This window comes from Salvia miltiorrhiza, chromosome 3 (assembly GCF_028751815.1).
Source record: "Salvia miltiorrhiza cultivar Shanhuang (shh) chromosome 3, IMPLAD_Smil_shh, whole genome shotgun sequence".
Taxonomy (NCBI): domain Eukaryota; kingdom Viridiplantae; phylum Streptophyta; class Magnoliopsida; order Lamiales; family Lamiaceae; genus Salvia; species Salvia miltiorrhiza.
The window spans coordinates 62,192,427-62,218,329 of record NC_080389.1 but is presented as its reverse complement, the minus strand read 5'-3'; the positions used below and the strand labels follow the sequence as shown (position 1 = coordinate 62,218,329).

Genomic DNA, 25,903 nt, shown 5'->3' with positions numbered 1-25,903 from the left:
AAAAACTCAACTTGAGCATAAAATCAACTTAAAAATATTTTTCTTTTATAAATTGGTAAGACTTTAGTATATAAATTAAAACATATAATCTAAAAATTATATGCATATAATAACACTTGTAGAGAAATAATTAATGAGAAATTTAATTAATTAAATCACAATCCAAATTAACTAGTCATTGGTTCAATTAATAAATTAAATGGGCAAACCCAACAAATAAAGATGTTAAAATAAATCGGCCCAATCTTAAAGATAATGCAGCCCACTTATTAAATAAGAGCCCAAACAAAATTAAATAGATAGGGGCCAAACATAAAAGTCAAAATTTGAAAATTCTTAAAAGAGAGAAAAAAAAATAATTAAACATGTTATGTGCAGTATGGTGTGCTCTTATATACACACAAAGAGATCAGAGTTTTCTGTACAGACGAAGAAGTCTTCTGTGGAAAGTGAGAAGAAAGTTGAAGATTTCTGCTAGAGAAGTTGGAGATGAATTCTTTAGAACCGTAAAGAATATAGAATGTAGTGATTGAAAGTAGTTTTGGAGGATGTAAAAGAAAATTATGAGATCTGAGAGGCAGAGGCGTTGTTAAGAAAGATTTTTCCTTTTAAGCTGTGACAAAGAAGATTCTATGTAAACTCAAGAACATAAAATATGGAGGAAAGAAGGATAGAAAAACCTTGAGCATCAGTTGTTGAAATAGAAATTATATAAAAGAAGAAAAACGAAAAAGAAAACCTAGCAAACCATTGAAAGCACAAAACCTTTCTGGCGAAAACCCAATGAAAAAACACCAGTAAAGTAAAGGAAAAAGAGCACTCGTCTATTACAATGAGAAAAAAAAGCAGAAACAAGAAGAACGAATTAACAATAAAAGCAAAAACCAACAAAAAGACCAAGCCAAATTTTCCATTCATTATGTCATCCACCTCACCACTATCCAGTGCCACACCCCAGTTAGCATCTACTGCCTCTTCAAAATCTTCAACACTACATGCCTCATCAAAGCCACCAAATGAAGAAGACGTCATTAGCTATCTTTGCGATAGAAATTTGGGATATGAATATCCTTTTGAACGGCTTCCTCAATCAAGGGAATAGCATGATTCCACCAACCAATCGGAGTATTTGGATTTGCCAAAATGTCATGACACACAACTTGGTTCCCTTCACGAAAGATTTGTGAAACACGAATATCATTGGGAAAATCAGTAAATCGTAATAGAACAATATTATCTTAGAAATAACATAGAACTTTGAAATAGCTTACTTGAATCTCATTGGGAAAATCGATGTTTAATTTTCTGCAACTCTGCGTGTGCTTGTTTCATGTTGATTCTATCCCTCGGAGAGTCGGCAGAACATTTCAGAGCCAATTCAAGTATGGATGATACACACTGCATATTCTTGCTAATCATTTCTTCCTTCAAATTCCTGACTAAGTTGGCATCTATCACTTCATCTGGGATATCCGAAAGTGAGAGTTCTACCCATCTCTTTAAGCTCATATCTCCGCAAAACATATCATCACAAGGCCTTTTTCTCGTAAAAGTTTCAATCACCATCACCCCGTAGCTATACACATCACACCTTGTTGAAACTAGCCCTTCCAAACCATACTCTGGAACAACAAAAATCATGATGTATTCAGAAAGGAAGCCACAATTAATTGATTGAAAGTGAAGTGCAAGCAATATATTTAGAGAAACTTCACCTGGAGCTATGTAACCCAATGTTGCTAGCGTGTTGGTTAACACAGCGCTATCTCCATCGCATAACAACTTTGCTATCCCAAAGTCGCTTACATGGGCAACCATGTCTTCGTCTAACAGCACATTACTAGGCTTTAAGTCGCTGTGGACAATGGGCATTGAATAACCGTGGTGAAGATACTCCAAAGCAGATGCAACATCAATCATTATATTCAATCTTTCCATCATATTCAAGCAATAGTTGTGGGAATATAACCATTTTTCAAGGTTTCCCTTTGGCATATATTCAAGTACTAATGCCTTGAACTCTTCATTGGAGCAACTGCTTATGACGCTTGTTAGATTCCTGTGTCGAATGCTACGTAGTATCTCACATTCGACATCAAATATTCTTGAAATACCTTCTAGCTGCATGTTAAACACCTTCACAACGATATCCTTCCCATTGTTAAGAATTCCTTTATAAACAGAGCAAGAACTCCCAGTGCCAAGTAAATTGCTTTCATCAAATCTTTCTGTTGCTTGCATCAGTTCATAATAAGAGATTCTTTCCGGCACAATGAATATCAATTCATCAACTTCTCTAGTCGTCTTATCTTTCCTTTTGTTTCTGACAATTATAAAGGCCAAAGAAACAACTGAGATGAAAGCCACAACCCCGAAAACAATAAATGAAGCTCGTTCCACCTTCTTTCTCTTTGATCTGTGATTAGAAATTGAAGAGCAAATTTGGACATGGAACTTGGGGATTCCACACAATGCCTCATTACCCTTTAAAGAATCCACAGTGAAGTTTCTAAAAGAACCTCCATTAGGAATTTCTCCACTCAAACTATTGAAAGAGACATTAAAGTAGTCCAGGTGTTGAAGTGCTTCTAAAGACTTTGGAATTGAACCAGAGAGGTTGTTGTACGACAAGTCGAGATATGCCAAACTGATCATGCTTCCCATAGACACAGGAATAGAACCTTCTAATCTATTATTTGCCAAAGACAGACGAACCAAATTCTGCAACTTTTCGATATTCCTCGGAATTGATCCTGACAACTTATTCATTTCTACATTTATATAGATCGCTGCTCCTAAGTTACTCATCTCTAGAGGTAGTGACCCATTCAATGAATTTGAGGACAAGTCTAATTGGATCAAATCTTTTAGGCCCCATAAGCTTGATGGTATGCTTGAATTCAAAATGTTGGAGTCTAGATGAAGATTTCTTAAAGAAGAGACATTTCCCAGACATTTAGGAATTGGGCCTGAAAATTGATTATGGCTCATAGCTAAAGTATTGAGGCTGAATAGATCACATATAGCATGTGGTATTGAGCCTCCCAACATGTTATCAGACAGATCTAATCCTTGAAGTTCATGCAAATGGCTTATAGTTAGTGGAATATTACCAGATAACTCATTGGCTTGCAAAGTCAATGTAATCAAATTGCTTAAATTGCCTATTTCAACTGGAATGCTGCCTCTGAATTTGCAGTTGCCGGCATAGAATGTTGAAAGCGAGGAAGATAAGTTCCCGACAGAAGCTGGAATGACGCCGTTTAGAGGATTATCATCAATTGACAAATCAGTTAGAGACCTGCAATTTGTCAATGAAGTAATGAAGGAAGAAGATGGTGCCTGGGTAAGATTGTTGTTGTTCAGTTCAAGTCTTTGAAGAAGTCTTAGGTTGCCGAGATGAGTAGGTATATAACCACTGAATTTGTTTTGAAAAAGTGAGAGAATTGTGAGTTGAGAACAGTTAGAGATGGAGTTGGGTATTGCCCCGGTGATAGAATTTGCGCCAAGAAGAAGATGTTCAAGAAAGGGAGAACCATGGCATAAATGGGTTGGAAGAACCCCTGACAGAGCATTGCCGACAAGTGAAAGAATCCGAAGAGTTGAAATGTTAAAGAGCTCATGTGGAATCGAACCACTCAAGCTGTTCAATTGTAGTACTAATCTCTTCAAATGGTAAAGTTGGCCAAATTCAGTGGGAATAAGCCCTGCAAAACATGAGATTTCAAAAACACATATTGTACCTAAACAGACCAATTTACATGAAAATTACTCTGTTGTACCTGTAAAATGGTTTTCCGAGAGGTATAACTCTGTTAGCATGGTAATATTCCCGACATCCCTTGAAAGGTTCCCCGTGAATTTGTTACGCAATAGTAATAAGGTTTGCAGAGAAGACATATTCATGAAAATATTGAAATCAATTGAGCCCCCAATCTCATTCTGTTCAGCACCAAAAGCAACCAGACTCTGAAGACGGCCAATCTCATGTGGTAGTATTCCTGGCAAAAAAAAGTGTCATGAAACTAATAAAATCTTATTTACACAAATTTATGTGATAAGAACTTCAACCATACCATTCAAATTGTTACCACCAAGATATAGAATCTGAAGCGATGTTAAGTAGCCGATTTCTGAAGGTATCTCCCCACTTAAAGAGTTGTAAGAGAGGCTCAACACCTCAAGCCCTGAACATTGGGATAGATTTGAGGGAATCGTGCCACTCAATTGATTCTCAGAAAGATAAAGCCCAGTTAGAGATGGAAGATTACGGCACATGTCTGTTGGAAGACTTCCACTCAATTCATTGTATGTGAAGGCCATAGATACAAGGGTCGAGATGTTGAATATGGCTGATGGTATAGCACCGGAGAGATGATTGAATTGAACAACTAGAGTTTGTAGACTTTGAAGTCTTCCCAACTCTTTTGGAATTTCTCCACTTAGAGAATTGGATCTTAAGTCAAGAAGTTGTAGGTTTGTGAGGTTTGAGAGGGATTTTGGGATGGAACCTATGAAGCTGTTGTTGCTTAAAGACAAGTACTCTAATTTTGGTAACTGACCCAACATCGGAGGGATGTCTCCGGTGAAGTTGTTGAGTCGGAAAGATATGAACTTCAAACGGCGAAGGAGAGACAGTTCCTGTGGCAAATCTCCATGGAAAAGGTTGTTGGTGAGGTCGAGGGAGACGAGGAAGGAGAGGTGTCCGAGCTGCGGTGGAATGATGCCAGAGAGAGCCATGTTGGAGAGATTCAACGCAGCTACTCTGTGGTGGCGCAAGCTGCAAGTGACGCCAATCCAGGTGCAGACGGAGGTGGAGTTGGTCCAATTAGTTGCAAGTAAAAGAGATGTATGTTTGAGTGAAAGAAGGGCAGTTTGATCAGTTGCAAGGCTCAAAGGTTGTTTGGATTCAGAAGAAAGCATTGGGAAGGTTATGGTAATTAGGAATGCATATGGCAAAATGCAATAAAGCTTTTTCTCCATGGCTGCAAATTGTGATTAATGTATTATGATAAGTCCCTAATAACTGCAACGATCATATATACACAAATATTACAAGACTTGAGAGTTTTCCATACCTACTCTCTCGTAGTGATCCATACAAATGTCGACCCCAGTCACTTAATGAGACTGAGATATACGAAGACCACTTGCAAAAGTAGATTGAGAAATTAAAGTCCCACTTGCAAAAGGATAATTTAAACTGAGCAGGAATCAGTAAAAAGGTATATCCGCACTTGAAAACTATATATATACTTCTACTTGTGCATAAGTATTCTGGTTAATGGACTTAATTATGATTTCGATTGCTGATTAATTTGGGAATGAGATGTTAATTAACTAAGTGAGCGGTTGTGAGATGATCATTTGTTCAAAATTGTGTTGTACTGAGAGGCAGGCAGTTGCCTCCTAGCCTTGATGGTTGTAGCAGACTTACTTGAAGTTGATTCACTTACATATTACCTTGAAAAACATCTTTCCTTACCACTATATTAATTAATGGGTCCACTAGATTTAAGGCAATATCACACAGCCTGGCCGAGCCACATGGAGACACCCAAATTTTGAATTTTTTTTTCTCAAATATATATATGTTTATACCTATTATAAAATAACTTTGTCTTATAAAAGTTGATTTACTTGTTATGTCCCCGCATATATATTTAATTTAATGTTAATTTTGTTATTTAAAATTATATAATCTATGAAAATGTTATTCGTTATTATTACTAGCTATTACATTTTTCCTTTAATAAAAAATGTCTAAAATGTACGGAATGCCCCAAATTTGTTTTTGCAATGTATTGAAACTATATAATTTATGAAAATGTTGTGTGATATTATTACTATATGCTTGTATTTTAATAAAAAAATGTCTAAAATTAATATACAAAATGCCCCCCAAAAAAAACCGTACAAATTCAGCCCCCCCTAAACTAAATTCCTGGCTCCACCGCCGACACAGGGCTACCGTGGAATAAGGAGAAAAACTAGGAAGTGAGTAATTTTAGATCTAATTCTAATGCAATAGGGAGCTGGAAACAAAACTGTAAAAAGGGCCTCTATATGCGTGAAGTTCTTGGTATTATTATTAAAAAGCAAAATTATTATTATTATTATTATTATTATTATTATTATTATTATTATTATTAAAAACGAAACAAAATTGAATTATTAAAAAGAGCCTTCTATCTGGTAACTTCTTGGTGCATATGTGCCTCCCTTGTGTTTGGTATGGATATATTGTGATTAAACGACGGAATAATTAACTACCGATCTGCCCAAATCATTAGGATTTCTTGAATCGTTGCTTTCAAGAAAGATGAAAAAGCAGAAATAAAACAAAAACAATGAAAAACCCGACCACTGCTATTTGTGCTCCCTTAGAATTGAAACCACTATATTCTACATGAACTTTCTTATGGAACAGTGTTAGAAAAATGGAGGTGATTATATAGCGGTTTGAGTGTGGTGAGTGATTTAGAGAAGTGGTGAAGATGAATATTGTGAGTGTAGTGTGTGTAGAATATAGATATGAATTTTAGAGGGGAGCTCTTGTCTCTAAGAAGGCTATAGAGTGTATTTGATAAGGTGTTTTTCTTATTAGCTTGTTAGCTCCTCTTGCTTGATTACAAATGGTACAAACTCTCTAGATCTTCATATGAATCTAGAATAAGACTTCCTAACCTTGAATATTCTAGAATATTTATATATTCTACATGAACTTTCTTATGGAACAGCTACTCAAGAAGTAAACTTTTATGCAGTGTTTGAATAAACTATTTAGATATACTAGTATTGTCACGCCCCAGTTTCTCGGGAGAATAAGAAATGGGCTATGTGACGGGAGTACTAGGCTTTACTTGAATTAAATGGGTATTGTGCCCTTAGAGTCTAGCATCATTTCATTAATCGAAAAATACATCGTATTTAAAAGTTAACAAGTACAACACTATAATATAATTATTCTCCCTATCAAGATCGGAAGTTCGAAGGTCTGAGACCAAAATGATATTTTATACTGGGAAATTAATATATGCAGGAAAACAATCGCTAGGAAAATATTAGAAAATGGAATTCAGATTAAAACAATCCGAAAGTATCAAGATAGTCAGGCATAGGATAATATTCACAAGTGAATTTATTTCAGCGGAAGTAAAACAAAGTGTTCTTCAAATAACAACAACAACCTCTTCCTTAGCCTCACACGTCACCAACAACTGTTCAATCTGCAAAAGGTTTTGAAAATATTTGCTGGGCTGAGTACTAATGTACTCAGTGGGCTGAAGTGGTTTCTAATTTCTGTGAATGTAATGTGCCACTCACATTCAGTATTCAATGAATAACCGCAGTCTATGCTTTGGTTTTCCTACCTTATCAATATCTTATCAATAACCAATGATGATGCTATGCATTCTTTAAAGGAATCGTATAGCAGGAGGGAGTAGACTGAGATAGTATAATTGTGTTGGTTGGCTGCTGAGTTGAAGTAAATGAAGGATTAACTGAAATAATCATACTTATTCTTCTCAATAAATGCAGGTGTGGATAATCACAGACAATAACTTACCTCCTTCAAGGTAGGCAGAGCAATGAATAGGCTCTTTGTTTCTCTTTGGTTGATGAAGCACTAAAGAAGGAGGGCAAGGGAGGTTTGGCTGATGGGAAAGTGAGCTGTTGGGAGTTGGTGTAGTAGGATGGTAGGGAGTAGGAATCAAAGTTGATTGTAAATGATAAAAGGTTGAGGTGATCTATGAAATAAAATCCTTATATGTTTGCCATTCTGTATCTCATATAATAATAGATTCGGGTTTGCTAACATCACGTGTTTGTAACGGACTATTCTAATCAATCTCGTATTACAATATCTGTTTTCCTGTCTTGCCAAAATCAATAGACTGTAAAATAATTCTAAATTAAATCCGAAGATTTAATTCGTTTTGCTGTTATAATATCTAGATTAAACCCACTTCACAAGCCGGAATAAATTCACGACTTAACTAATAGTGATAATAAATAGAAATAAAATTTCTATCAACATACTAGATAACATGACTTTGCTAACACAGTTATATATTTGGAATAAGAAAACCTAACAAACGCTTGAAAGCACAAAGTCGCTAACAAACCCTTGAAAGCACAAAGTCGCTAACTAAGGGCCGAGCCTCATTAAAACCTTTCTGGCGAAAATCCAATGGAAAAAACACCAGTAAAGGAAAAAGAGTACTCGTCTATTACAACGAGGAAAAAAAAAATAACAAATTAACAATGATAGCAAAAACCAACAAAAGGACCAAGCCAAATTTTCCATTCATTATGTCATCCACCTCACCGCTATCCAGTGCCTCACCCCAATTAGCATCTACTGCCTCTTCAAAATCTTCTACACTACATGCCTCATCAAAGCCACCAAAAGAAGAAGACATCATTAGCTAACTTTGCGATAGAAATTTGGGATATGAATATCCTTTTGAACGGCTTCCTCAATCAAGGGAATAGCATGATTCCACCAACCGGTCAGAGTATTTGCATATGGCAAAATGCAATACATCTTTTTCTCCATGACTGCAAATTGTGATTAATGTATTATGATAAGTCCCTAATAACTGCAACGATCATATATACAGAAATATTACAAGACTTGCTTGACTTGAGAGTTTTCCATACCTACTCTCTCGTAGAGATCCATACAAATGTCGACCCCAGTCACTTAACGAGACTGAGATATACGAAGACCACTTGCAAAAGTAGATTGAGAAATTAAAGTCCCACTTGCAAAAGGATCATTTGTTCAAAATTGTGTTGTACAGCATGAACTGAGAGGCAGTTGCCTCCAAGCCTTGATGGTTGTAGCAGACTTACCTCAAGTTGATTAACTTACATATTACCTTGAAAAACAAATTTCCTTACCACTATATTAATTAATGGGTCCACTAGATTTAAGGCAATATCACACAGCCTGGCGGAGCCACATGGAGACACCCAAATTTTGAATTTTTTTTTCTTAAATATATATACCTATTATAAAATAACTTTGTCTTATAAAAGTTGATTTACTTGTTATGTCCCCGCATATATATTTAATTTAATGTTAATTTTGTTATTTAAAATTATATAATCTATGAAAATGTTATTCGTTATTATTACTATTACATTTTTCTTTTAATAAAAAAAATGTCTAAAATGTACGGAATGCCCCAAATTTGTTTTTGCAGTGTATTGAAACTATATAATTTATGAAAATGTTGTGTGATATTATTACTATTATGCTTGTATTTTAATAAAAAAAAATGTCTAAAATTAATATACAAAATGCCCCCCCAAAAAAACCGTACAAATTCAGCCCCCCTCAACTAAATTCCTGGCTCCGCCGCCGACACAGGGCTACCGTGGAACAAGGAGAAAAACTAGGAAGTGAGTAATTGTAGATCTAATTCTAGGAAGAGGTTCTAATAAAAACCTCTGTTAAAATGAGAACTAGGAATCTAATCTTGACCTTTTAAATATTAGATCTAATGGTTAGGATTTAGTCAACAAAAGAAACTGTGCATCTATTATATTTTACTGTGCACTTAAAAAATATGCAATTTATGCAATTGAAACCAACAATGCAAAATACTCAAGCAAATCGAAATTGTGCATCTATGCAATTGAAACTGTGCATCTATGCAATCGAAATTGTGCATATGTAGTTTAATCTCAGCCCTCTATTTTATTTAAATCAATGGCTTTAAATTGGTTCCTAGTTTTCATCTTAAGAGGGGTTTTTATATTAACCCTACCCTCTAATTCTAAATGTAAAAAGGGCCTTCTATATGCGTGAAGTTCTTGGTATTATTATTAAAAAGCAAAATTATTATTATTATTATTATTATTATTATTATTATTAAAAAGGAAACAAAATTGAATTATTAAAAAGGGCCTTCTATCTGGTAACTTCTTGGTGCGTATGTGCCTCCCTTGTGTTTGGTATGGATATATTGTGATTAAACGAAGGAATAATTAACTACCGATCTGCCCAAATCATTAGGATTTCTTGAATTGTTGCTTTCAAGAAAGATGAAAAAGCAGAAATAAAACAAAAACAATGAAAATCCCCGACCACTATATTCTACATGAACTTTCTTATGGAACAGTGTTAGAAAAATGGAGGTGATTATATAGTGGTTTGAGTGTGGTGAGCGATTTAGAGAAGTGGTGAAGATGAATATTGTGAGTGTAGTGTGTGTAGAATATAGATATGAATTTTAGAGAGGAGCTCTTGTCTCCAAGAAGGCTATAGAGTGTATTTGATAAGGTGTATTTCTTATTAGCTTGTTAGCTTCTCTTGCTTGATTACAAATGGTACAAAGTCTCTAGATCCTCATATGAATCTAGAATTATCTACAAGTTAAGATTAATCTAGATTCTACTTAAGACTTCCTAACCTTGAATATTCTAGAATATTTATATATTCTACATGAACTTTCTTATGGAACAACTACTCAAGAAGTAAACTTTTATTCAGTGTTTTAATAAACTATTTAGATATACTAGTATTGTCACGCCCCAGTTTCTCGGGAGAATAAGAAATGGGCTATGTGACAGGACTACTAGGCTTTACTTGAATTAAATGGGTATTGTGCCCTTAGAGTCTAGCATCATTTCATTAATCGAAAAATACATCGTATTTTAATGTTAACAAGTACAACACTATAATATAATTATTCTCCCTATCAAGATCGGAAGTTCGAAGGTCTGAGACCAAAATGATATTTTATACTAGGAAATTAATATATGCAGGAAAACAATCGCTAGGGAAAAATATTAGAAACTGGAATTCAGATTAAAACAGTCCAAAACTATCAAGATAGCCAGGCATAGCCAAGTGAATTTATGTCAGCGGAAGTAAAACAAAGCATTCTTCAAATAACAACAACCTCTTCCTTAGCCTCACTTATCACCACCAACTGTTTAATCTGCAAAAGGTTTTGAAAATATTTGCAGGACTGAGTACTAATATACTCAGTGGGCTGAGCCATTTAAAAATATTTTGAAAGCTATTCTGAAAGGATAATTCATGCTTTGAAGAATATAACACATAATATTTTTTAAACAAGTTATTCCATTCATACTAAAAATAATCTAAGCTCATATTTTCCTGGCTCATCTATTTGGGCTATCTACAACTGGTTGTCATCGAATCTCTCGAGACAACAGGTTCTGATGTAGGTACACAATTATGGTTGGCAGAGTCAACAATGTTCTGGTAGAAACAATAACCAATATAGAACAAAAATATTTTAAGCATGAACCATCAACTTTAACTTTTCATAAAACCGAGCTTATTAGCTCAAACATACATTTTGTAAATAAAGTCTCACCTGATTTGAAGACAACCCAAACAATTTAATAGAGAACCTATATATCTTATTCTGGAGGACGTACAAGATAAGTTCTCAACTTAAGCTCGTAGTCCTAAAACTTGTCATCACTTTCTAACTTGATTCGCAACACCCGGGTTTTCAAAATAAAATTTGAAATTCATTTTCTTGGCTAAGGGTTCCAACAATGTCCTTGCTCGACATTTACTTAAAAACTCAACTTGAGCATAAAATCAACTTAAAAATATTTTTCTTCCATAAATTGGTAGGACTTTAGTATATATATTAAAACATATAATCAAATAATTATATGCATATAATAACACTTGTAGAGAAATAATTAATGAGAAATTTAATTAATTAAATGACAATCCAAATTAACTAGTCATTGGTTCAATTAATAAAAATTAAATGGGCAAAAAAATTAAAACATCTCTCACTCTAGTTGATGGAGATGGCATGAATAAAGAGTAGCTACATGACGCAATCCACTGCTAGGTCCCAAAGTTTTCAACAAGTAGTATTGTGTATGTTATTCTATGCTTCTACTGCGTCAGTAGATAAGAAAAATTGATACAACCAATAATAATGGTAATTTAGTATATGAGAAAGCAATGTGAATTGCATAGAGCAATGATATCAGAATACATTTGAACATTTGAAAGCATTGTTATACATCATAATACAAAATTTCGTGCTAGAGGTCTCAAAATTTCGGAGGCCTTTTCGCTTCTGAAGATTTGATTCATGCTTGATTTTGTAAAACTCATTTGCCAAAGCATACTGTATTTAATAGATACACTGTAAAATTTGATTACCTTACTATGATGAAGTGTATGAGAAGTGGAGATAGGGCTCTAATGAACTATGAGGCACTCTCCCGTGCAATCGGTTGCACCGTGCAACATACAAATGACATTTGAAGATCATCAAGTGTCATTTGTATGTTGAAGTAGTGTCATTCGAAAATGTTCAAGTGTCATTTTCCGAATAAAAGTAGTGTCATTCTGGAAACCAGTTGCACGGTGCAACCGGTTGTACAGTAGTATTTGTGATGAACTATTGGTAGATGAATGCCAATTTAGTTTATAGAAGTAGTAGCAATTGCATTTACATACAGTTTCTGTAGACTGATCAATTACATTGGATTACCAGTTTTCTGTTGAGAAGACCTCCAAGAATGGGATATAACCAAGATCTGTTGAGTTTGTATTATTGCTAGAATTCATCGGGGTATGTATAATTCTCTATCTCTCTCTCTTCTTTTGTGCAATCATTAGTTATATCTCTAACTCGAGCTTGTTTCTGCTTGCTAGTACCTTAATTTTCAAGGTAAATTTGATTTTTCCATTGATAGAGGAAAGAAAGATTCAAGCTTTGATCTACATATAATGTAAAACTTACTCAATTTTACAAGTGCAGGGGAAGCCAGGGGGCTCGAGCACCCCCGAATTGAAAATTTACGAGTTGAACTCCCTTGATGGTATATTTGTGGGTGTGTGCAAGTATAAAGTATTTTCACAGAAATGAGAGGAACAAGGGAACCATCATCAAAAAGCTAAGTTGTATTCTACCCCTTGCTTGTTCAAGAAAGGTGTGGTCTTTACTAGTGTGCTAAGGAATAGCCATGAAAGTTGTGAGACATATGTCTGTAGTCTATGTTCTTGTGTTGAAGTGTGTTATGATAATGTCTCTGCATGCTTTTGAGGAGAAGGTTGGGATGACATATTTCATATGTGTTTGAGGACTTATTTGCAATTTATGCAAATAAGAGTTTGTTATGCAACAGCATGGCATATCCGTTGCATGCTTCAACTTATGAAGCTTCTGGATCACAGCCGTTGATTTGCAGCCTTTGATCTGGAGCGTTGCTTTTGACTGCTTAAGCTCGTAGATCTTTGTATAGATTTTCTTCTTCCTTAGAGTGTTTTTTAATTCAGTAGAGTTACAGAGAGAAAAGAGCATCTGTAAGAGAGTTGTGTGTTTCTTTTCTTTGATCCAGTTTTTCTAATTGGTGAGGGTTGTGTGATTGTAATTCTCTTTCGATCTTGATTCAATAACAGAGGCTCACTCTCCCGTGGATGTAGGGGTTTTCCCGAACCACGTAAATCTCGTTGTTTCGTCTTGTATTTCATTTGGTTTGTCGAAGTGGTTTCTAATTTCTGTGAATGTAATGTGCCACTCACATTCGGTATTCAATGCATAAGCGCAGTCTATGGTTTGGTTTTGCTACCTTATCTATAACTGATGATGCTATGCATTCTTTAAAGGAATCGTATAACAGGAGGGAGTAGACTGAGATAGTATAATTGTGTTGGTTGGCTGCTGAGTTGAAGTAAATGAAGGATTAACTGAAATAATCATACTTATTCTTCTCCGAAAGTGAGAGTTCTACCCATCTCTTTAAGCTCATATCTCCGCAAAACATATCATCACTAGGCCTTTTTCTCGTAAAAGTTTCAATCAACATCACCCCGTAGCTATACACATCACACCTTGTTGAAACTAGCCCTTCCAAACCATACTCTGGAACAACAAAAATCATGGAGTATTCAGTAAGGAAGCCACAATTAATTGATTGAAAGTGAAGTGCAATCAATATATTCAGAGAAACTTCACCTGGAGCGATGTAACCCAATGTTGCTAGCGTGTTGGTTAACACAGAGCTATCTCCATCGCATAACAATTTTGCTATCCCAAAGTCACTTACATGGGCAACCATGTCTTCATCTAACAGCACATTACTAGGCTTCAAGTCGCTATGTACAATGGGCATTGAATAACCATGGTGAAGATACTCCAAAGCAGATGCAACATCAATCATTATATTCAATCTTTCCATCATATTCAAGCAATAGTTGTGGGAATATAACCATTTTTCAAGGTTTCCCTTTGGCATATATTCAAGTACTAATGCCTTGAACTCTTCATTGGAGCAACTGCTTATGACGCTTGTCAGATTCCTGTGTCGAATGCTACGTAGTATCTCACATTCGACATCAAATATTCTTGAAATACATTCTAGCTGCATGTTAAACACCTTGACAACGATATCCTTCCCATTGTTAAGAATTCCTTTATAAACAGAGCAGGAACTCCCAGTGCCAAGTAAATTGCTTTCATCGAATCTTTCCGTTGCTTGCAGCAATTCATAATAAGAGATTCTTTCCGGCACAATGAATATCAACTCATCAACTTCTCTAGTCGTCTTATCTTTCCTTTTGTTTTTGACAATTATAAAGGCCAAACAAACAACTGAGATGAAAGCCACAACCCCGAAAACAATAAATGAAGCTCGTTCCACCTTCTTTCTCTTTGATCTGTGATTAGAAATTGAAGAGCAAATTTGGACATGGAACTTGGGGATTCCACACAATGCCTCATTACCCTTAAAAGAATCCATAGTGAAGTTTCTAAAAGAACCTCCATTAGGAATTTCTCCACTTAAACTATTGAAAGAGACATTAAAGTAGTCGAGGTGTTGAAGTGCTTCTAAAGACTTTGGAATTGAACCAGAGAGGTTGTTGTACGACAAGTCGAGATTTGCCAAATTGATCATGCTTCCCATAGACACAGGAATAGAACCTTCTAGTCTATTATTTGCCAAAGACAGATTAGCCAAATTCTGTAACTTTCCGATATTCCTCGGAATTGACCCTGACAACTGATTCATTGCTATATTTATATAGATCGCTGCTCCTAAGTTATTCATCTCTAGAGGTAGTGACCCATTTAATGAATTTGAGGACAAGTCTAGATTGATCAAATCTTTTAGGCCCCATAAGCTTGATGGTATGCTAGAATTCAAAATGTTGGAGTCTAGACCAAGATTTCTTAAAGAAGAGACATTCCCTAGACATTTAGGAATTGGGCCTGAAAATTGATTATAGCTCATAACTAAAGTATTGAGGCTGAATAGATCACATATAGCATGTGGTATTGAGCCTCCCAGCATGTTATCAAGCAGATATAATCCTTGAAGTTCATGCAAATGGCTTATAGTTAGTGGAATATTACCAGATAACTCATTGCGTGGCAAATACAATGTAATCAAACTGCTTAAATTGCCTATTTCAACAGGAATGCTGCCACTGAATTTGCAGTTGTCGGCAGCGAATGTTTGAAGTGAGGAAGATAAGTTCCCGACAGAAGCTGGAATGACACCATTTAGAGGATTATCAGAAATATCGAAACCAATTAGAGACCTGCAATTTGTCAATGAAGTAAAGAAGGAAGAAGATGGTGCCTGGGTAAGATTGTTGCCGAATATAGAAAGAAATTGGAGAAGTCTTAGGTTTCCGAGATGAGTAGGTATATAACCACTGAATTTGTTTTCAGGAATTGAGAGAATTGTGAGTCGAGAACAGTTAGAAATAGTGTTGGGTATTGCTCCAGTGATAGAATTTATGCCAAGAATCAATCTTTCAAGAAAGGGAGAGGCATGGCATAAATGGGTTGGAAGAACCCCTGACAGAGCATTGTCGCCAAGTGCAAGCATCCGAAGAGTTGAAATGTTAAAGAGCTCATGTGGAATCGAACCACTCAAGCTGTTCGACTGTAGTAATAATGACTCCAAATAAAGTTGGCCAAATTCAGTGGGAATAAGCCCTGCAAAACATGAGATTTCAAAACTGTAGCTAAATAGACAATTTACATGAAAATTACTCTGTTGTACCTGTAAAATGGTTTTCATGGAGATGTAGCTCTGTTAGCATGGTAATATTCCCGACATCCCTTGAAAGGTTCCCCGTGAATTTGTTACGCCATAGTGTTAAGGTTTGCAGAGAAGACATATTCATGAAAATATTGAAATCAATTGAGCCCGCAATCTGATTGCCTTCAGCAGCAAAAGTAAGCAGACTCTGAAGATGGCCAATCTCATGTGGTAGTATTCCTGGCAAAAAAAATGTCATGAAACTAATCAAATCTCATTTGCACAAATTTATGTGATAAGGACTTGAACCATACCATTCAAATTGTTAGCACCAAGATATAACAACTGCAGAGATGTTAAGTAGCCGATTTCTGAAGGTATCTCCCCACTAAAAGAGTTGTAAGAGAGGCTCAACACCTCAAGCCGTGAACATTGGGATAGATTTGAGGGAATCGTGCCACTCAGCTGATTGTCAGAAAGACTTAGCACAGTAAGAGTTGGAAGATTACGGCACATGTCTGTTGGAAGACTTCCACTCAATTCATTGTCTGTGAAGGCCATAGATACAAGGGTCGATATGTTGAATATGGCTGATGGTATAGCACCGGTGAGATGATTGGATTGAACATACAGAGTTTTCAGACTTTGAAGTCTTCCCAACTCTTTTGGAATTTCTCCACTTAGAGAATTGGAAGTTAAGTCAAGCAATTGTAGGTTTGTGAGGTTTGAGAGCGATTTTGGGATGGAACCTATGAAGCTGTTGTTGCGTAAAGACAAGTACTCTAATTTTGGTAACTGACCCAACATCGGAGGGATGTCTCCAGTGAAGTTGTTGAGTCGGAAAGATATGAACTTCAAACGGCGAAGGAGAGACAGCTCTTGCGGCAAATCTCCATAGAAATGGTTGTTGGAGAGGTCGAGGGAGACGAGGAAGGAGAGGTGTCCGAGCTGTGGTGGAATAGTGCCGGAGAGAGCCATGTTGGAGAGATTCAAGGCAGATACTCTGTGGTGGCGCAAGCTGCAAGTGACGCCAATCCAGCTGCAGACGGAGCTCGAATTGGTCCAATTAGTTGCAAGTAAAAGAGATGTATGTTTGAGTGAAAGAAGGGCAGTTTGATCAGTTGCAAGACTCATAGGTTGTTTGGCTTCAGAAGAAAGCATTGGGAAGGTTATGGTGATTAGGAATGCATACTGCAAAATGCAATAAAGCTTTTTGTCCATGGCTGCAAATTAATTGTGATTGTATTATGATAATTAAGTCGCTAATAAATGCATCCAATAATCATCATATATACACAAATATTATAAGACTTGAGAGTCTTCACGGGTGGTGGCTTTTGACGTCTTTTTTGTTTTTTTGTTTTTTTGTTTTTTTCGTTTGAGACGAAGACAAAACGAAGACGAAGACTTGAGGTTGAGACAAACAGACGCACTTGCAAAAGGATAATTTAAAGTAGACTTGAGGTTGAGACGCAGACGCAGACGAAGACTTGATCGATATAGAAATGCAAACTAAATCCTTATATCTCGATTGATTATATAGAAACAGATATATAGAATCAAACTTTGGATTGAGAAAAGTCCCACTTGCAAAAGGAGAATTTAAAGTGAGCAGGAACCAGTAAAAAGGTACATCCACACTTCAAAACTATACAATGGAGATAAGAAGCAGCCACATCATACTTCTACAGTTCTACTTGTGCAAATTCAATTTCATGTCATGCTTCAAACATATAATAAATAATTACTTAAAATATGCACATAATAATATAATATTATTATACAAATTATACTTTAAAAAGAATTAATTAAATTAATGATAGTCTAATTAAATAATCAAGGTGGTCCGTTTAAACATAATTATGCACAGCCCAAAATCTGAAATGCATCGGCCCAATTCTTTAAAGAAATAAGGCTCAGCTAAATAAAATGAAACGGGCCCAACTAATATTACAAACCCTAGCCCAATTAAAAAAATAATATTGGGCCAGCTAAATAAAAAGAAAACGTATGTACAGCTTATACTGGTTGTAAAATATATTACAACTTTTGCTCATTTGAGTTTCTAATATCGCATATGAATGGGGATGTTTCTTTGGTGTATATATATAAAATCAGTTTACACAAAATTTGCAAACAAAGCATGTGTTGAAAAAGACAAGTAATAAGTTTTCAAAGAATATGAAACCTTGAGGATCAGTGGTGGTTGGCTTGCTATGAGTTGATGAGCTAAGGTTCTTGTATTGAGAATATGTATTTGAGTTCCTCTTGAAATGATGAGTGAGATGGCTTTCTTTGGCTGATGAAGAAGATGGATGGCAAAGAAATGAGGGTGATAGCTGATGGAGACTAGTTTAAAAGGGCATGGTGAGTTCATAGGCCAATTAAAATTATTGTGATATAGAAATATTGGATCTCTAAATCAACTAATTAAAACACTCGAGTAAAAGCTTAAATGTTCAAATGATCAATTTAAATAATGAGTCAATACATGAAACTAGCCATTTTATTTAGTAAACTGAAAATTTACCCACTCAAATAAAACTTTAAAAATTACTCACTTTTTGTGTTAAATGACTAATCTGCCCCTAAAATTAAAATTAAAAAATTACCACAAATACTTCATCACAAATACATTATATATTTTCTAAAAAAGGAGGTTTTGATGTACCGGAAAATAAAAAACTCAGTTATTGAATTATGAGAAATTGTCTATAGCATTTTTTATAAATGCATAATGAAACATATGTGTTCTAACGTTCATCGGTTTTGATCTGAATTAAATGGGTATTGTGCTCTTAGAGTCGAGCATCATTTCATTAATCGAAAAATACGTCGTATTTAAAAGTTAACAAGTACAAGGTTATAATATAATTATTCTCCTTACTAGGATTGAAAGTTCGAAGGTCTGAACTCAAAATGATATTTTGTAATAGGAAAATAATATATGCAGGAAAACAATTGCTAGGGAAAATGTTAGAAAATGGAATTCAGATTAAAACAGTACTCCCTCCGTCCACCAAAAATATGCCACAATTTCCTTTTTCGTCCGTCCACAAAAAATATGCCACATCCATTTTTAGTAGTAGGGTCCACAACATTCCACTCACATTTAAAGTGGGACCCTTACTCCACTACCAACTTCACTCACATTTTATTAAAACCCGTGTCGAATGTAAAGTGGCATGTTTTTGGTGGACGGAGGGAGTATGAAAGTATCAACATAGTCAAGCATAGGATAATATTCCGGTGTACGTACACAATTCTGGCTCATCTATTGGGCGCTATCTACAACTGATTTTCATTGAATCTCTCGAGACAACAGGTTCTGGTGTACGTACACAATTCTGGTTGGCACAGCCAACAATGTTCTGGTAGAAGCAATACAAAAACATTTTAAGCATGAACCATCAACTTTAACTTTTAAAAAAACTGAGCTTATTAACTCAAACATACATTTCGTAAATAAAGCCTCACCTGATTTGGAGACAATCCAAACAATTTAATAGAGCTTGATCGGGAACCTAAATATCTTCTTCTGTAGGACCTATAAGATAAGTTCTCAACTTAAACTGTAGTCCTAAAATCAGCCTTAGCCTCCATAACTTGTCATCACTTTCTAACTAGATTCGCAACACCCGAGTTTTCAAAATAAAATTTGAAATTCATTTTCTTGGCTAAGGGTTCCAACAATACCCTTGCTCGACTTTTACTTAAAAACTCAACTTGAGCATAAAATCAACTTAAAAATATTTTTCTTCCATAAATTGGTAAGACTTTAGTATATAAATTAAAACATATAATCAAACAATTATATGCATATTATAACACTTGTAGAGAAATAATTAATGTGAAATTTAATTAATTAAATCAGAATTCAAATTAACTAGTCATTGGTTCAATTAATAAATTAAATGGGCAAACCAACAAATAAAGATGTTAATATAAATTGGCCCAAACTTAAAAAAAAATGCAGCCCACTTATTAAATAAGAGCCCAAACAAAATTAAATAGATAGGGGCCAAACATAAAAGTCAAATTTTGAAAATTCTTAAAAGATAAAAAAAAAAATTAAACATCTCTCACTCTCTCTCTCTCTCTCTTGCATCGGTCCCTCCTCCCTCACATCATACTCTCTCTCCCTTCTCACCCTCTGCTACGCAGCCACCCGCCACCGGCGAATTCGCCACCGCCTCATGCTCCGGCGAAGGGCGCTGCCCTCACTCTCTCTCTCCTTCCTTCCCCCAAATCTCCCTCTCTCGCACACACAAAAGCATCTTCTTATAAAAATACTTTGATTGCTCAAATGCTGAAAAGTGCCTTGGAGTGTATAGATTATAGATATATACTCGAAGTCAATTTGTAATAAGTTGCTCCATGTGTAAAAAAAATGGTGATTCTTGAAATAGATTAGTGATTATTGAGTGAATATATGAGTTGGTTTACCTCTGTGAAAATAAATTGGTTCCAAATTGTGGATGAGAAAGGATTTTAGATGCAGCTGCTGATTATGTGCAGTATGGTGTGCTCTTGTATATACATGTCTATTACAAAGAGAAAAAAAAAGCAGAAACCAACAAACAATGATAGCAAAAACCAACAAATAGTGATAACAAAAACCAACAAAATGACCAAGCCAAATTTTCAATTCTTTATGTCATCCACCTCACCACAATTAGCATCTACTGCCTTTTCAAAATCTTCAACACCTCATGCCTCATCAAAGCCACCAAATGAAGAAGACATCATTAGCTAACTTTGTGATACAAATATGGGATATGAATATCCTTTTAGGAGTAACATAGAAACTTTGAAATAGCTTACTTGAATCTCATTTGGAAAATCGATGTTTGATTTTTTGCAACTCTGCATGTGCTTGTTTCATGTTGATTCTATCCCCAGGAGAGTCGGCAGAGCATTTCAAAGCCAATTTAAGTATGGATGATACACACTGCATATTCTTGTCAATCATTTCTTCCGCCAAATTCATGACTAAGTTGGCATCTATCACTTCATGTGGGACATCCGAAAGTGAGAGTTCTACCCATCTCTTTAAGCTCATATCTCCGCAAAACATATCATCACTAGGCCTTTTTCTCGTAAAAGTTTCCATCAACATCACCCCGTAGCTATACACATCACACCTTGTTGAAAGTAGCCCTTCCAAGCCATACTCTGGAACAACAAAAATCATGATGTATGCAGTAAGAAGACATATAATTAATTGATTGAAAGTGAGTGCAATCAATATATTTAGAGAAACTTCACCTGGAGCGATGTAACCCAATGTTGCTAGCGTGTTGGTTAACACAAAGCTATCTCCATCGCATAACAACTTTGCTATCCCAAAGTCGCTTACATGGGCAACCATGTCTTCGTCTAACAACACATTACTAGGCTTCAAGTCGCTGTGCACAATGGGCATTGAATAACCATGGTGAAGATACTCCAAAGCAGATGCAACATCAATCATTATATTCAATCTTTCCATCATATTCAAGCAAGGGTTGTGGGAATATAACCATTTTTCAAGGTTTCCCTTTGGCATATATTCAAGTACCAATGCCTTGAACTCTTCATTGGAGCAACTGCTTATGACGCTTGTCAGATTCCTGTGTCGGATGCTACGTAGTATCTCACATTCGACATCAAATATTCTTGAAATACCTTCTAGCTGCATATTAAACACCTTGACAGCGATATCCTTCCCATTGTTAAGAATTCCTTTATAGACAGAGCAAGAACTCCCGGTGCCAAGTAAATTGCTTTCATTGAAATTTTTCGTTGCCTGCTGCAGTTCATAATAAGATATTCTTTCCGGCACAATGAATATCAACTCATCAACTTCTCTAGTCGTCTTATCTTTCCTTTTGTTTCTGACAATTATGAAGGCCAAAGAAACAATTGAGATGAAAGCCACAACCCCGAAAACAATAAATAGAGCTCGTTCCACCTTCTTTCTCTTTGATCTATGATTAGAAATGGAAGAGCAAGTTTGGACATGGAACTGGGGGATTCCACACAACGCCGTATTACCCTTAAAAGAATCCATAGTGAAGTTTCTAAAAGAACCTCCATTAGGAATTTCTCCACTTAAACTATTGAAAGAGACATTAAAGTATTCGAGATGTTGAAGTGCTTCTAAAGACTTTGGAATTGAACCAGAGAGGTTGTTGTACGAAAAGTCGAGATTTTCCAAACTGATCATGCTTCCCATAAATACAGGAATAGAACCTTCTAGTCTATTATTTGCCAGAGACAGATTAATCAAATTCTGCAACTTCCCAATAGTGCTAGGAATAGACTTTGACAACTGATTCATCGATAAGTTTATATGTATTACTGCTCCTAAGTTACTTATCTCATGTGGTAAGAACCCATTTAATGAATTCGAGGACAAGTCTAGAGAGTTCAAATCTTTTAGGCCCCATAAGCTTGAAGGTATGCTTGAATTCAACATGTTGGAGTCTAGACCAAGATTTCTTATAGAAGAGACATTTCCTAGACATTTAGGAATTGGGCCTGAAAATTGATTATGGCTCATAACTAAAGTATTGAGGCTGAATAGATCACATATAGCATGTGGTATTGAGCCTCCTAACATATTATGAGACAGATCTAATCCTTGAAGTTCATGTAAATGGCTTATAGTTGGTGGAATATTACCAGATAACTCATTGCCTTGCAAATCCAATTTAATCAAATTGCTTAGATTGCCTATTTCAACAGGAATGCTGCCACTGAATTTGCAGTTGCCGGCAGTGAATGTTGAAAGGGAGGAAGATAAGTTCCCGACAGAAGCTGGAATAACACCATTTAGAGGATTATCACCAAATGACAAATGAGTTAGAGACCTGCAATTTGTCAATAATGTAATGAAGGAAGAAAATGGTGCTTGGGTAAGATTGTTGCTGTACAGTTCAAGTCTTTGGAGATGTTTTAGGTTGCCGAGATGAGTGGGTATATAACCACTGAATTTGTTTTCAGCAAGTATGAGAATTGTGAGTCGAGAACAGTTAGAGATGGAGTTGGGTATTGTTCCGGTGATGGAATTATTGCCAAGATAAAGTTCTTCGAGAGAGGGAGAGGCATGACATAAATGGGTTGGAAGAACCCCTGACAGAGCATTGAGGGTAAGTGAAAGAATCCGAAGAGTTGAAATGTTAAAGAGCTCATGTGGAATCGAACCACTCAATGTGTTCAATTGTAGTACTAATCTCTTCAAATGGTAAAGTTGGCCAAATTCAGTGGGAATAAGCCCTGCAAAACATGAGATTTCAAAACTGTAGCTAAAATTAAACACATATTGTAGCTAAATTTACTCTGTTGTACCTGTAAAATGATTTTCCGAGAGGTATAACTCTGTTAGCATGGTAATATTCCCGACATCCCTTGAAAGGTTCCCCGTGAATTTGTTGCGGTTTAGATATATGTTTTGCAGAGAAGTCATATTAATGAAAATATTGAAATCAATTGAGCCTGCAATCTCATTCTCTCCAGCTGCAAAAGTAACCAGACTCTGAAGATGGCCAATCTCATGTGGTAGTATTCCTGGCAAAAAAAGTGTGATGAAACTAATAAAATCTCATTTACACAAATTTATGTGATAAGAACTTGAACCATACCTTTCAAATTGTTAGAAGCAAGAGCTAAACCCTGAAGGGATGTTAAGTAGCCGATTTCTGAAGGTATTTCCCCACTAAAAGAGTTGTAAGAGAGGTCCAGCCTTTCAAGCCGTGAACATTGGGATATATTTGTGGGAATCTCGCCACTCAGCTGATTGTAAGAAACATAAATCTCAGTAAGAAATGGAAGATTACGGCACATGTCTGTTGGAAGACTTCCACTCAATTCATTGTCTATGAAGGCCATATATATAAGGGTCGATATGTTGAATATGGCTGATGGTATAGCACCGGATAGACGATTGTATTGAACAGCTAGAATTTGTAGCCTTTGAAGTCTCCCAAACTCTTTTGGAATTTCTCCACTTAGAGAATTGTAAGTTAAGTCAAGAAATTGTAGGTTTGTTAGGTTTGAGAGTGATTTTGGGATGGAACCTATGAAGCTGTTGTTGCTTAAAGACAAGTACTCTAATTTTGGTAACTGACCCAACATCGGAGGGATGTCTCCGGTGAAGTTGTTGAGTCGGAAAGATATGAACTTCAAACGGCGAAGGAGAGACAGTTCCTGTGGCAAATCTCCATGGAAAAAATTGCTTTTGAGGTTGAGGGAGACGAGGAAGGAGAGGCGTCCGAGCTGTGGTGGAATGGTGCCGGAGAGAGCCATGTTGGAGAGATTCAAGGCAGCTACTCTTGGGTGGCGTAAGCTGCAAGTGACGCCAATCCAACTGCAGACGGAGCTCGAATTGGTCCAATTAGTTGCGAGTAAAAGAGAAGGGTCGGAGGTGATGTGTTGTTTGAGTGAAAGAAGGGCAGTTTGATCAGTTGCAAGGCTCAGAGGCTGTTTGGATTCAGAAGAAAGCATTTGGAAGGCTATGGTGATTAGCAATGCATATGGCAAATTGCAATAAAGCTTTTTCTCCATGGCTGCAAATTGTGATTGTATTATGATAATGAAGTCGCATGCATCCAATAATCATCATATATATATACGCAAATATTACGTACAAGACTTGCGATTCTTGATGGTTTTGGCTTTTGATGTCTTTTTTGTTTTTTTGTTTTTTCTGTTTGTCAAGTCCTTAATTGTCGGCCCAATCACTTATAGACACTGAGACGAAGACGAAGACTTGAGGTTAAAAATAGGCCCTTTATAGTGGCACTGAATCTGGGGCGTTGGATGTCATGTTCCATTTTGCGACCACATATGATATGGATGGATCAGCGCCTTATCGCTTGGCACCATGACCGAGCCCTGCAAGTGCAGCACAGCCCTTCATATCAACATCACTATTAATTTTACTTTCTAATAGATTGTATATTATATATTTTTTAAAAAAAATTGATGAAATTACGTTTATGTCTACATTTGAAATTATGAACGTTAATGATGTGATGGAATTTTAGTTGTTTCATAGGACTAGCAGAAAGAACGTACATTGTATCAATAGCTATAGATATATATATCACATAGATATATAAGCTTTTTCTGTTCACCGTTTTTTCCCATGTTTTCAGCGATTTTTCCTTTTTATCATCTGTTTTTTTATGTTCAGTATTTTTTTTTTTGTTATTTATTTTGCTTTTTTCAATGTTTATTTAAATTTTTAAATATTACCTTTTTTAATATACTTGAATAATTACGTTTTATTAGATAATAGTTATTTTTAATAAGTATAAAATATACATTTGTTAGCACAAATATATTCTTATAATATAAATATTTACCTTCGCTCGATATAAAGTATTATAGTATAAGATATTTTCTAAACCCTAAACCCTGAACACTAAACCATAAACCCCGAACACTAAATCTTAAATCATAATAGGAATATTTACTTTTAATAAACATAAGATATACATTTGTATACAAGTTAATATAAAGGGTAAAATATCAAATCCACCACTAACATAGAGGCCCTTATCACGTCTAGCACCCGATGGTCGAGGTCGGGTCAACTAAACCCCTGAAGTACTTAATTTCTTCCAATTAACCCCTCTGCCCTAACATCTAATTAACGCCGTCCGTTTTTTTTTTTTTTTTTTTTTAATTCCATCTTGTTTTCGACACAGTTGGTAAGATAAGTCATCGCCAGAAATGGATTACCTCAAAGTAAAATAGTGATTTATGTATGTGGAAATGACAACGGGGCAAGGCGATAAGGCCGTGAAGGCGTTGAAGGAAGGCGGGAATGCCGTCGTCCTAACTGGGCCGGCCGAACCACCCGGGTTTAGATTTGTGGTAATTTCAACAGGAGAGACAC

The 25,903-nt window shown here is 35.8% G+C and overlaps 5 protein-coding genes across 7 annotated transcripts in view; all 5 read right to left on the bottom strand.

Moving 5' to 3' along the window:
• LOC131015234 (probable glycosyltransferase At3g07620) overlaps positions 1-25,903 on the bottom strand; it is a 1,181,237-nt gene that overhangs the window by 491,139 nt on the left and 664,195 nt on the right. The window lies entirely within an intron of this gene.
• Positions 669-4,995, bottom strand: LOC131015216 (receptor kinase-like protein Xa21). The gene is made up of 5 exons (XM_057943503.1): positions 4,077-4,995; positions 3,783-4,001; positions 1,716-3,707; positions 1,272-1,622; positions 669-1,168 (listed from the first exon to the last, which is right to left on the bottom strand). The coding sequence occupies exons 1-4, from the start codon at positions 4,981-4,983 to the stop codon at positions 1,279-1,281; spliced, it is 3,462 nt and encodes a 1,153-aa protein (XP_057799486.1). The 5' UTR covers positions 4,984-4,995; the 3' UTR covers positions 669-1,168; positions 1,272-1,278.
• On the bottom strand, positions 13,459-16,252 carry LOC131015231 (receptor kinase-like protein Xa21). Its single transcript, XM_057943528.1, has one exon. The coding sequence runs from the start codon at positions 16,054-16,056 to the stop codon at positions 13,711-13,713; it is 2,346 nt and encodes a 781-aa protein (XP_057799511.1). The 5' UTR covers positions 16,057-16,252; the 3' UTR covers positions 13,459-13,710.
• LOC131019133 (LRR receptor-like serine/threonine-protein kinase GSO1) lies at positions 16,306-17,238 on the bottom strand. Its single transcript, XM_057947819.1, has one exon. The coding sequence runs from the start codon at positions 17,236-17,238 to the stop codon at positions 16,306-16,308; it is 933 nt and encodes a 310-aa protein (XP_057803802.1).
• LOC131015209 (receptor kinase-like protein Xa21) lies at positions 20,493-24,687 on the bottom strand. Of its 3 annotated transcripts, XM_057943494.1 has the most exons (5): positions 23,643-24,633; positions 23,350-23,568; positions 21,286-23,277; positions 20,842-21,192; positions 20,493-20,733 (listed from the first exon to the last, which is right to left on the bottom strand). In XM_057943494.1, the coding sequence occupies exons 1-4, from the start codon at positions 24,562-24,564 to the stop codon at positions 20,849-20,851; spliced, it is 3,477 nt and encodes a 1,158-aa protein (XP_057799477.1). In that variant the 5' UTR covers positions 24,565-24,633; the 3' UTR covers positions 20,493-20,733; positions 20,842-20,848. The 3 variants fall into 3 exon arrangements, with proteins under 3 accessions (XP_057799477.1, XP_057799476.1, XP_057799474.1); XM_057943493.1 differs by having other exon boundaries at positions 20,493-21,192; positions 23,643-24,687; XM_057943491.1 differs by having other exon boundaries at positions 20,493-23,277.

Bases quoted from the DNA above. Each gene is read 5' to 3' on its own strand.
- LOC131019133 (XM_057947819.1), bottom strand. From the start codon at position 17,238: ATGGACAAAAAGCTTTATTGCATTTTGCAGTATGCATTCCTAATCACC.
- LOC131015209 (XM_057943491.1), bottom strand. From the start codon at position 24,564: ATGGAGAAAAAGCTTTATTGCAATTTGCCATATGCATTGCTAATCACC. The intron at 23,569-23,642 runs GTATGGTTCAAG...TTTTTTTGCCAG, and splicing joins TGCTTCTAACAATTTGAAAG to GAATACTACCACATGAGATT. The intron at 23,278-23,349 runs GTACAACAGAGT...CATGTTTTGCAG, and splicing joins CTCGGAAAATCATTTTACAG to GGCTTATTCCCACTGAATTT.
- LOC131015216 (XM_057943503.1), bottom strand. From the start codon at position 4,983: ATGGAGAAAAAGCTTTATTGCATTTTGCCATATGCATTCCTAATTACC. The intron at 4,002-4,076 runs GTATGGTTGAAG...TTTTTTTGCCAG, and splicing joins TGGTGGTAACAATTTGAATG to GAATACTACCACATGAGATT. The intron at 3,708-3,782 runs GTACAACAGAGT...CATGTTTTGCAG, and splicing joins CTCGGAAAACCATTTTACAG to GGCTTATTCCCACTGAATTT.
- LOC131015231 (XM_057943528.1), bottom strand. From the start codon at position 16,056: ATGAAAACCATTTTACAGGTACAACAGAGTAATTTTCATGTAAATTGT.